At 41.1% G+C, this 12,391-nt stretch overlaps 1 protein-coding gene across 1 annotated transcript in view; it reads right to left on the minus strand.

Moving 5' to 3' along the window:
• Positions 1-12,391, minus strand: part of DNAH9 (dynein axonemal heavy chain 9) — a 309,121-nt gene that overhangs the window by 219,607 nt on the left and 77,123 nt on the right. The window contains exons 21-26 of the mRNA XM_004433052.3: positions 11,555-11,685; positions 11,090-11,216; positions 7,119-7,271; positions 5,767-5,892; positions 3,209-3,448; positions 2,699-2,859 (exon numbers count right to left, since the gene is read on the minus strand). Of these exons, the coding sequence (XP_004433109.2) occupies positions 2,699-2,859; positions 3,209-3,448; positions 5,767-5,892; positions 7,119-7,271; positions 11,090-11,216; positions 11,555-11,685 (938 nt within the window). The remainder of the gene's footprint in view (positions 1-2,698; positions 2,860-3,208; positions 3,449-5,766; positions 5,893-7,118; positions 7,272-11,089; positions 11,217-11,554; positions 11,686-12,391) is intronic.

A 12,391-nucleotide genomic window follows, 5' to 3' on the forward strand; every position in this document is an offset into this window, starting at 1 on the left:
GCTGCTGCCTTTGCCGTCCCGACTGTAGAGGAATGTGCACCTCCCTCTGAACAGACGTTATCTGCCTTCTGTCCTAAGCTGGAGCAGGGAGGAGAGTCAGTCCCCAGCTAAGAGCAGAAGACAGAGTAGCTGCTCCTTCTTCTTTGGCAGCCAAGACACAGAGTCCTGGGTAGATCCCTCTCCTGAGTCAACCGCCACATCTTGATTCTGTCTGTTCTTATGATCTGGGTCTTCGATATTCAACCACCATTCATTCATTTGACAGACATTAATTCAATATCCACCAGATGCTGGTGATATGGCAACAAACAAGACAAAGAATAACAATGAGTTTATATTCCAAAGGGGAATGCAGACAACAAGCAAGCAAGCAAGATCATTTCAGAATGTGGGAAATATTAGGAAGAAGATAAACAGAGGGGTTGATCAGGGTTATTGCTCTGTGGATGTGTGTGTGTGTGTGTGTGTGTGTGTGTGTGTGAGGTGGGAGAGGTTGTCTTTTAGAAAGAGTGGTCAGGGAAGGTCTCCTCAGAACTGAGAGTGGAACGAAAGGATGAGAAGGTGATGGTGGAACAGAGAGCATGGAGAAGGGCATTCCAGGCAGAGGGAAGCACATATGCAAAAGGCTCTAAGTTGGAACGAACTTAAAGGGATCAAGGCACAGAGAGGAGGCCAGTGTTGCTGGAGGGCAGGGAGTGAGGCGTCAGGGCGGTTGGCAGGAATTACGAGGTCCCACGAGGAATTCAGATTTTAGTCTAACTGCAGTGGGGAGCGACTGGAAATAGTGATGTGACCTCTACAGGCTCCCACAAAAAAGAGAGAGATAATAGTAAACGGGGAGTGGTTTGATTGGGACTCCGGGTGGAACATCTTTCCAGACTAGGCAGGAAAATGAATTAAAGAAATGGAAAGCGTGGGGGGAGATGAACCATGCGGTCTTATTCTGGTCTTACTAGAGGTCTGACTAATCATGAGATGATGTTGGGATTTTCAACTTCTTTGGATTACCCACGTCCCTATGCATTCCATGAGCACAGTAATTACAATTTAACTAAGCGTTATTTGGAAATATATCTGAGGATTTAACCAGAATACAAGCACTTAAAATAGGCAGAGAGAAAATTAAGTAAAAGATGGCACAGATTCTATTTGTCCATTTTAACTTTCACAATTTATGACAATCTCTTCATTACCTACAAGTGACTTATTCACGGTGAGCCAGTCATTCAGATATGCAACTCTTTCTGGAGGAGAAGAGACACAGTGTTCAATGGAATTATAAGGGGAAAGGGCACCAGCTCTTAGCAGAATTTACAGGAATCTCAGCAGAATTAAAATATCATTTCTCACATGGACCATGACCTTATTCTCCTGTCTTTTCTCTTCTTTGCCCATGTTCTGCTGTCAGATAAATCTTCATAAAATACAGTTTTCATCATTTTACTCCTCTGATGAAAAATTTTCAATAGTTTATCACTACTTACTGGATTAAAAAAGAATATACTCTTTACACTTTATAGTCTGACTCTTACCCACCTTCCCTGCCTTATGACCACCATCTCCTGCAAGTTCAAGACTCTTACTCTCTCTTCCAAGAACATGTCTTGAGTTTGTTCATTTCCATGCCTTTGCCCATAGAATTCCATTTTCCAGAATGCTTATCTTTAAATTTTGGTGATCCTAGACCACTTTAACAGTTAATGAATGCTATAGATCCTCTCAATAGAAAAAGTGACATGTGCACAGATTTCCATACAATTTCATGGACAGCCACCCTATGACGTACTGAAATCCCATTGGAATCCTACACGTCTTTCAAGGTCCAGATCAGATGCCATCTTTTCCCTGAAGTGTCCCCAGTCTTCTTCCCACAGTGGGTGGGAACTTCAGTGCTCAGAGGGCTCACTGCAGAGTCTCTTGCTTGGAGATTTATAGCTTATGGCTTTGGCATTATTTTATACTATGGCCTTGCACTTTTTCCCCTGGTGCTATTTAAAATCTTTTATCTACATATGTCTTATTTCCCTCAATAGAATTGGAGTCTAAGAGCAGAAAATGTTTTAGTCATCTTTGTATTCCCAGTGACTAGTTCAGTGTCTGGTGTGAATTCATTCATGAGTGAATTAACATGAACCACAGAGAATAAGGCTCATTAAAAAACTGTAAGCTCCTTAATTTTAGGGATGATCTTACTTTTATCTTTGCGTTCCCAGAGTGAGAGGTGCTGAATAAATGTACTAACTTACCGATAAGAAACAAGTAATTGGGATTATTTACTAAGCAATTATTATACACCAAACTTTTTACAAGCATTACTGTCTTTTATGCTTATAAAACTCATGTGAAGTGTGAGTTACTACCTCCATTTCACAGATGAAGAAACCAAGAATTAGGTCAAGTTTTCATGGTCAAACAGCTGGTATGTGTTAGAGCTGGTGTTAGAATCCAGGTGTGTATGACTGTCTAGTAATTCCTTAAAAAGTCATGGCTCATTGATTTGCTCTGGGTTTTGTTCTGAGAAGGGCTGTGCCCTACATCCTTTCACTTTTATTTTACATTTGTTGTGTTAAGTCAGGCCCTCCCCCTGCAGCTCTGTGGACAAATAGCAAGTGATAGTGGCCTTGACCCTGGATGGCCATTGGATGGCCTGAGCCCGACAGCAGTAGGGTTCTCGTCAGTGGCTGGCATCAGCACTCACCTGTCAGTCAAAGGTGTGATCACCAGGCGAGGTGTGTTTCCCAGGTACTCATAGGAATAGAGAAACTGGGCATCACAGATGTTTGCAAAACAGTGTTTGGTCTCGTCATCCCAACGATGCCGCAGCTGTGACAGCCAGAGGAAGGCCTGGGCATTGTCTACCTAAAGAGAGAGTGGCAGAGTGCTGGGTGAATCACAGTGTTCAATAGGTAGCAGGTGGCCTTTTGGCCACAGGACACACAGGGCTCTAGATATCTTGAATGTTGTCTACCAGTCAAGAGCCCAGCACACTGTGCCCACCACAGTGTAGAAAACATGGGCTGCTCCCATTACATTATTTTGCAGGGGGTCTTAAAAGGTAGGAGCAGCCACCATGATCCTCTCCCAGCTCTCTGACCAGTGCAGAGCCTGGGGCCTCCATGTGTTGGCTGTATGTGAACTTCTCCCTAACCCCATTATTCACGGTGTAGCTGTTCACAAAGAGGGACAATCCCAGATGTTTGGGACCCACCTTCTGAGCAATCATTTTGGCCACCACATCCCGGGCATGCACATCAATGGTGCATATGGTCATGATCTTCTGCCGGTCCCCCTTGGAGAGCTGGCCAATCAGCATAGTGATGAGGGTTTTGAGCTGGGCCACTTGCTTCTTGTAATAGTCCTTCATGGCGTTCTCATAGCCTTCCTCCAGCCTGGCAAATGCAATGCCCACCTCTGTGGTCCACCAGATCTGAGTGCAGGTCAGGGCCACCTGTGGCACAAGGAGTCACTTAGTAAAGCCATTACCAAGACTGTTTCCAAAACCAGCCCACTCCTCACACAGCAAGGGCTCGCAATGTAATCGTGTGGGTGACATAAGCCTCTTTCCTCCCTCTTCCACCAGCCACATGCCTCCGAATCCTTGGAGATATGAAGTGGTTACAACACAAGTGGGGAAAGTACTTTCTGTACTTGAAAAATGTATTATTTGGTTTAGAACAGCCAAAGACTGACTCTGGTCAATGTCAGTGGCTTTTAGAAATTGCTACACTGATCATTCCATTTTTACTACCCAGGCACAGCATCTTTCCTGTGCTTGGGAGCACAACAATATGTTGATTAAGTATCTCAACGACACTCAGTCTTTGCTCTGTTCTGGAACATCTTCTGCTCCGAGTATTCTAGTTTGATTAGCTACTGCTGATCATTTGTGGCATATTTTTGCTTGTCCACAATATTTTCACTACCTTTTTTTATTTCTTAAAAGCTATAACCTTGAAAGGCCTACTCTTGAAGGTCAAGGTGAATTACAGCAAAATTCAATGTGGTCAGTATGATTTGTGTTTTTCAGAGATTCAAAATAAATAAACGGGAAAAATGATTTAAATGAACATTTCTTCTGTTTGTTGAGAAACTTAACATGGAAAATGCATAATTTTGATTATTCATGGTGGAGACTTTAGATACATTTGTCACCTGTAGTGTCATTTGGTTTGGGAGACACTGCTTTAGAAAATCTCTGTCACAATAGCAGGAGGCAACAAATTTTCTTGCTTCAAAATTCTAATTTAGGTAAACAAGGAATCCAATTGGCAATTAGTCCCTTTGTGAAATAGAGAATCCTGCTGTAGTAAAAAGTACCATTCCCCTAATTTATTCGTTTTTGCCTTTAGATTTAGACATATTGGATTTTGGTAAAGAAGTTCCTCCTACACTGTCATCTTGCTGGGATGGTTTGAATGTGATGTGTCAACTGTACTGTTAAAAAAGAAAACCTCTTCCCTTCTGCAGTACTGACTTATTTCTCTTCTCTTCTCACTGTCTGTTTACACTGTCAACATTTTACCGCATTCTTCTCCTTCTCAACCCCCTGCAATATGGCCTCTCCTCCACCACTCCACTGAAATGGCCTCACCAAGTTCATGGGCACTCCTCAGCCTCTTTATTTTGCTTGATCTCTTAGAAGTGTGTGGCATTTTTGACCTCTCACCTGCTATCAACAGTTTCTTTTCTGGTTTCCATGATTACCATTTTCTGGTTTTCCTTCTACCTAAAAAGGTACCGTTTCTCATCCTGCTTTACTGGCTCCTCCTTGCCAACTCAGCCATTGAACAGTGCTCAAGGGTTTGTTCTACACCTTCGTCTCAGTCCATGTATTTTCCAAGGACAATCTCATCTACTCCTATGGCCTCAGTAACCATCAGATATCTTCTAACCCCAAATATTCCAACACCAGTACTATGCCACTAACAGGGGAAGGGAGTGGTATATTGCAGCCAGAACCATTAAAAAAATTCTCATTTGTTCTCTCCTCTTATTACCCTCCTGAGAACCTTGTAGAGGATTCAGATATATTTTAGAATCAAGTCAGACTCCCTAGTTGGCTGTAAGAACTGGCTTCTCGTTTCCTCTCCAGAATCTATCTGCTGCCTCTTGCTGCCTCCTCCTCCTCCTCTTACTCTTGCTTCAACCACACTCAATTCCTCTCAGTTCCTCAAACACATCAGGCTCTTCCTGGCTTTTGAGCCTTTGCGCATACTCTTCTCCATGCTTGTTTTCTCATTCCCACCATCTCTTACTTGTTAACTCCTATTTCAAATCTTAGCTTAAATATCATATCCTCAGGGAGGTGATCCCCAGACCCCACTAACTAGCTATATGTTCCCAGAGTACCCTAAGCCTCCTTTATTATTGCACCAGGTCTCATTTGAAAGTGACTGACTTCCACGCCAGTCTGTAAACTCCAATAGGGCAGGGTTACCTTGTCTTGTTCCCTGCTGGTGTCTCCTGTACTCAGCATAGAGCTTGGCACATGCAAAGTAGGCCGGCTCAATGAGTTGCATTGTTTACACATTCTCCCTACTGGAGCCAATGAGAGTAAAAATAGACCACCTTTGATTCTTTAAGGTAATGGTTGAATTAGGTCATGGCTGCCAATTCCCCTGCTCCCTCTTGCTGACCCCTCACAGACCAGCCTGTCCTGACTGTGAAGCACACAGTGAGTTTGATGTCTGGCAGCCCCAGAAGGCTGAAGGAGGTCACTGAGGAAGAGGGGATGGTGGCCCACCAAGGTCCCAGTTAGGCGAATACCTGAGCTGGATAGTCAAAGAGCCACTGCTCCCTTGGCTTTTCTTCATAGGCAGTTACTCCTTCTGTCATCTCCTGCCTCACAGTGGCCTTCATATGAGCAAGTACGTGGTTCAACCATATTTCTACCTGAAAAAAGAACTCTGGGTTAGACAACGGGTTCCTAAGAAACTATGATCAGTACTACACAGTTTCTTCCAGTCAGCCTAAAAGAGTGAAGAAAATGGAGCCCAGGCACGGTGTACAACCCCAAATGGCTGCCAGAAGGCACATGGAGACATTTGTTTGTGTAAACCAAGGTGGCGATAAATGAGAACTAGGATTTATTAACAACAGGACGATGTGCCCATTTGGAACACGCAGGACAGAGGAGCAGGATAAAGGGATGGGGGGCCACCACCCAGAGTTCACACACAGAAATCTTAATCTGGGTTGAGCTAGGTGTAAATAAGTCAGTGGACTCTCATGACCCTGTCCACACTGAATATGAAGATGTAAGCCAGGTTTATGTTTTCCAACTAAATGCTTTCTGAGTCTACAAAAAGAACATATTCTGAATCAAACTCCAGGACCCTCTCACAAAACTGAGAACGTGATTATTTTTTGGTACTAGAATTGCTTTCCAAGACACATGTGGATGACGGTAGAACCCTGTGAAAGATCTTTTCCCTAGGTGATACTTTGGACTAGATTAGAGCCCCCAGGGACAAGGCTTTGTTGGATCATTTAGGATAATGAAGAAGGAAGGGCTTATACTTTAGTGGTGATGCTAAAGGATGAGAAGGAGATTCAAGAAGAGAGTCATCCCATGTTTCGTGTTTCTTGAATTGTACCCGGGAGATCTAGCTCTTGGAGCAGGGTGGCAGCTGGCTCTCCAAGAGGTAGAGCTGTGGGAGGAAGAGACTTCAGGTGTATTTGTACAGATAAGTGACATCTTAGGAAAGTGGTTGATTTCAAAGGGCATTTTCTCCCAGGGAAGATGTCAGTGCTCCAGATTTCCCTGTGGGGTGCTCCAAGGGTTGTCATGTTAAAGTCTCCTGGTGCTGCTAATTATTTTAAAATCCTTTTCTCGTTTACTCAGGAAGTTGTTTATGTGCATTTTATTTCTCTCTGTGCAGATCTTTGGTTAAGGAAGAGATATGAATGTTGACATGTGTCCTCCCAGAGAGAAGAAAGCAGGCACTAGAAGCTGTTTCAATGTCAGTTCAAGTCAAGGGAGGCTGGAAGTCCTACAACATGGACAGCAGTTCTGGCCCAAGGTCAAAAAGGCCGTCTTGAAGGTTGATGTTGACCATATTTGAACGCAGACACTGGAGAGAGAAAGGTGTAAGAAGGAAAAAGAACTTTTATGTTACCTGCCCACTGCAGTCACAGGGCTCACTGAAGGCCACATATTCTTCTTCCTTGCTGTACATGCCAAGACTTATCTTGGTTGGTTTCTCACTGCTGTCTAGCTGGAATTGCATCTTGGCCATATTGTCAAAGAGTTTGGAAAGGTGGCGTTGAACCTATGGAGGGAAACCGTGCCAAAGGATTGGAGAATGTGTCCAGGAAGTTACTTATGAGTATTGTTTAGAGGTCTACCATGCGACATCCTTTAGAGTGCTGAATACCAAGCATTTAGAAGGAAGCTTGTGGGAATGATGGTGATATGAGGATGGGAATCAATTGAATCGAATAATAAAGGCCAAAGGAATATAAAACTAGTGGGAATCATGCACTAGCTACAAACCAGTGAGGACACAAAAATTTGATTAATTCCTGTTTGATCTACTACAGATGGGAACAGATTAGAGAAAAAAATGATGGTTAATTCATAAACTTTCTTCCTAAGAAAATACTACTGTGCAGCAGGAGATGAGCACAGGATAGTCTGCAGAGGAATGGTAACATGCCCGAATCTGGAGGGTCAAGGGTAGTGGTGGCAGTGGCCTGTGGAAGAAGTCACTCAGTTGTTCGAACCATTTCTAGAGGGTCCAAAGCAAGGGCAAGCATGTTCACACCAAGCAGAAAGCCTGGGTGTGCCAGGGCTTCTGCTTCACATGGACTCTCACTGTACAGAGGCCCTTTACAGGGATCCCCTGGGTGGTTGTTCTAGGAGGGATGCCAGACAGAGCCACACTGTGGTCCTGAAGTGAGGGAAATGGCAGGCTGAAGAAGAAACAATAAACAGAAAGCTGTCCTCTGGTAGAACTTTTTGAAATACAACAGCCTTTAGGCTGCTGGTACCCTGAGTTGTAATCCGAAATTTACAACAACCAGTTCTCTAGCTTATGAGATGAGAGGAAAAATTTTGAGTATTTGGGTAAACTGTGAAGGTACTGGAGGAGATCTCATCCACAGTGACTTGGGACAAATATCTTGATGGGATGGACCTTTCTTAATCCAAGAACAAATAGTAGATTAAAAAAAACAATCACCACCACCAACATGGGACCTATGAAATTATCCTGCAACTTAAAAGAAGGAGAAAACGAGACTCAAGAGATAGAGTAAGAGTATATATATATATATATAAAACTTTAATAAAGGAAACAGAAATAATTATGAAAAACATCACCTTGTGTGGTTTTCAATTAAATGAAAGAAACATGAACTCTATAAAATACAAGGTGAAAGACAAGATGTGTTGCTGGAAGCAGAGAAATAAAGTAAGGAAGTCAAGAAATGACACAGCACAGTTTATAACAATATTATCATGACTAAAGGACTGATTAACACAAACAAAGTAAATATGGTGGATAAACTTGAGAAACTATTGAAGAATACCAAGGAAGAGGACTAAGAGATAAAAATATGTAGGAATATATGAAAATATGTATGAATATATGAAGGTAATGTATATAGCACAGAGAAAATAGAATCTCAATTTACAGAAATGTGATGAACCCAAAGGAAGAAATATCCAGATAAATGGAATATAAATATTTAAAAGCATAGTGAAAGAAAACTTTTTTTAAGATAATGAAAGTTCTGGATTTCAGATAGGAAGAAACTTCATCATGTGTTGGAAAAACTAACAAAATAAAGCAAGTATCTAAGCATATACAAATTTTCTAAAATTAAAATTTAATTTAAATTTTGATCTCTTTAGAGATCCAGGTAGAAATAAATTAGGTAGGAAAAAAAAAAAAAAGCAGACCTCAGACAACTTCTCTGTAACAAGAAACAGCAGAACTATATCTCCAGGGATTTGAGGGGAAATTGCTGTGACTCATGAATTCCAAACCCAACCATTCAATCACTCACATGTGAAAACTAAAGAGAGTCACAAATATAGAAGGAATTGGGAATTATTCTATCACACTTCATCTCGGGGGGCAGGGAGTGGGGGAAATTACTTAAAGATTTACTCAAACCAAGTGAGAAATAAAAAAAAAATATTTAAGAATGAGTATATCATGTATAAAGGTATAAAAGATCTGGCAATGATCTTTGACCTCTCCCGTACATAGAATTAGTGAACATATAGTTACAAAACAGAAGGCTAATGTGATAAATATTTCAACTCCACCATGCCTGGGCTACTTTGGAAATATTTCAATCTATAGGAACAAAAAGGGTATAACTATCAAGGATAATTTCTCTTTAGTACTTACTTTTTACCAAACCAAAAACATAATTTCAATAATTTAGAAAGTTAACAACAAAGGTAGAAAACTTATGCATGGGTGCCATCTTTTGGCTCTGTTGAAGAAGCTCTTACCCATTGCTGGTGGTGATGCAAAAGGATACAATTCCTAGGGAGGGAAATAAGACAATACCTAACAAGACCACTTTGTCTTGCGTGTGTCCTGTGTCAATTACCCTTTGACCCAGCAATCTCACTTCTAGGAACTTACATGGAGGATAGACCTTCAATAATACAAAGTCTAAAGTTATTCAATGCCACATTATTTGTAATTACAAAATATTATAAACAATCTATGACCAAACTACGATATATTAGTCCATGGAGCATGATGCAGATGTAAAAATAATGAGGAAGATTTCTTTGAATTAATACGGAGCAATTTCCAGGATATATAACTAAGTTAAAAAAAGCATGCTACTTTTTGTGTAAGAAAGAAGGGGAAATAAAAAAATGTATACGTGCAAACGTAAATGTACCTCTGCTTATTTTTGCAAAGATAAACATAAGAAAGATAAACCAAAAACCAATGGAACTGGTGATGACATGGAAGGACTAGGGAAGGAGGGACACTGCTGGCATATCTTTTTGCATAGTTTGACTTTTAGAATTCTACATATTCAAACAATCAAATCAACAAGGATGGAGAAAATCCTAAAACTGAAAGCAGAGAGAAATAAATGAACCCAACTAGACTTTGAATGAATAACAAAATCACACTGAGGAGGAAGAGAACTCATCCAAGTAACTTCCGAAGACAGTATTTCGACTACGTATCCTCAGTCTAAAGGAAAATAAGAGAACTACAAACAAATCTCCAACTCTTCTTAGGGTGACAAGGGAGGAAAGCTACAGGAGCATACAGCAGAGACATCATCCCTCCATCATGTCAGTCATTTTGAGACTCAGACTCTATGTCCTAGAGCAGTGGTTCTCAAAGTGTGGTCCCCAGACCAGCAGCATCACTTGGAGAATCCTTAGAAACGCAAATTCTCCAGCACCACCCATACCTACGGAATCAAAAACTCTGGGCGTGGGGCCTAGGAGTCTGTATTTTAACAAGGCTTCTAGGTGATTCTGACACACTGTCAAATTTGAGAACCACTGACTATAGCTCCAAATACCAACAGTGCTTCAAATTAGTTACTTTAATATTTAAAAGTCTTGTAACACAGCAGGCTTCTTCTATTTTACAGATGAGGAAAGTTTATCGCAAAGAAGTGATATGCCCAAACTATCTGGCTAATAAGTGGCTAGAACTAGGGGTTAGAAACCAAAATTTTGGTCTCCTCATATATACTCTTTCCACTAAGCCATCCCAATCTCCAGTTAATACAACTTTCATCATATCTCCCTATAGAAATTTTAGCTATAACTGTTGACTCCTATTTACTGGATCTCTCTACAGAATCAGATCAAAGGCATTCTCTGTGAAGGCTTCCCTTCCACCTTTGCCATCCTCAAAGCTTCTTCAATTCTACTTTAGGGAATAGTAGCCACCGATGGGCTGGAGGGCATCCTGAGAAGCAGTAATCGTGGGAATGAAGGTCTGAGGTTTGGGTTGATGCTGGTGGCAACATAGGACTGAAATACGAACACTGCCAGAGAGAGCAGGTATAATAGGGAACCTGAAACTCTCCTGGTAGGAGCTCCTCCGTCCTTCTAGATGTTTCTACAAGCACTCCCTCAGCTTACCTGTTGTGGAGCTGTGCCATTGGAAAGGATGTCTAACAGATCAGAAGAGGAGAGAAAGTAAAACCTAGGGAAGGCAAGCCTTTTGGTGTCCAGGTACTCCGCCAAGGCCTTCTCACACAGGTACAATCTGAGGGCACAGACACAGAATTTCCTAGTTAAGTTTGCCTAGACTCATAGGTACTTAGACACTACCTAAATGCAAACTTATGCAATAAATGGAATATGTGCAGAAATCAGGGCACAGAACACTTATGAGTATTGCAAACATATACACTGATATATTTCCATCAGAATAAACACCTCTAATAATACCCCATATTACCCAAACACACAAGCAAATCAAGGCACACACATAGACACACTCACTCACTCAGGTAGTTAAATAAAGTAAGGATCTCAGAGACAGAGGAGGAAAAGAAAATAGGGCGTCCTCTGTTTCAAAAGTCTCAGCAAGCAGACCATCACCTGCTCTGAATATCTTCCAGCTTTTCATAAAGACCTGGTTTGTTGGTGGCTTCCACTACATTTGGGGTTTTCTGAACGTCATAAGCTAGCTCTTTAAAGTCAATGTCAATGCCTTCAAATCTTTTAGAATCCTGCAAATAAAAATGTAGGGAAGAATTAACTATCACTCCCCTCAATTCCAAGAAGCTCCTCTCATGTAGCAAGTCAGAAGCAAAAACCTGCTCCTAGGCTATCTAAAACAGAGATTAGTCTTGAAGAAGGAAATACCTTTAGCTTGAAATAGTGGTTCTCAAACATGTTGGTCTTAAAATCACTTTATGTTTTTAAAAATTACTGAAGAGTTCAAAGAGCTTTTGTTTATGTAGGTAATATTATATCTACCAATATATCTCCTGTTCGGAAGATAAAGTTGAGATATTTAAAAAAATACTAATTTATTTAATAAGTAAGAATAATAAGCCCATTATATTAACATAACATGTTTTTATCTAAAATAATTGTATTTTCCAAAACAAAGTAACTTAGAGAAAACAGTGGCATTGTTTCCCATTTTTTTTTCAAATCTCTTTAACGTCTGCCTTAGAAGATCATATTCTCTTCTCTGCTTCTGCATCCAATCTGTTGTGATATCACATGTCACATAGCCTCCAGAAAACTCCGCTGCATGCTCATGGAAGAACGAGAGTAAAAAAGGCAAATAACATTTAATGTTATTATTAAGATAGTTTGGACCTTAAGGATCCCCTGAAAAGGTCTCAGGGATCCCCCCAGGGGTCACCAGACCACACTTTGAGAACTACTGGCGTAAAACATATAATTCCTAGGTCAGGTAGATAG

Source organism: Ceratotherium simum, chromosome 16 (assembly GCF_057802395.1).
Source record: "Ceratotherium simum simum isolate JZ-2026a chromosome 16, ASM5780239v1, whole genome shotgun sequence".
In the NCBI taxonomy this organism is placed as follows: Eukaryota; Metazoa; Chordata; class Mammalia; order Perissodactyla; family Rhinocerotidae; genus Ceratotherium; species Ceratotherium simum.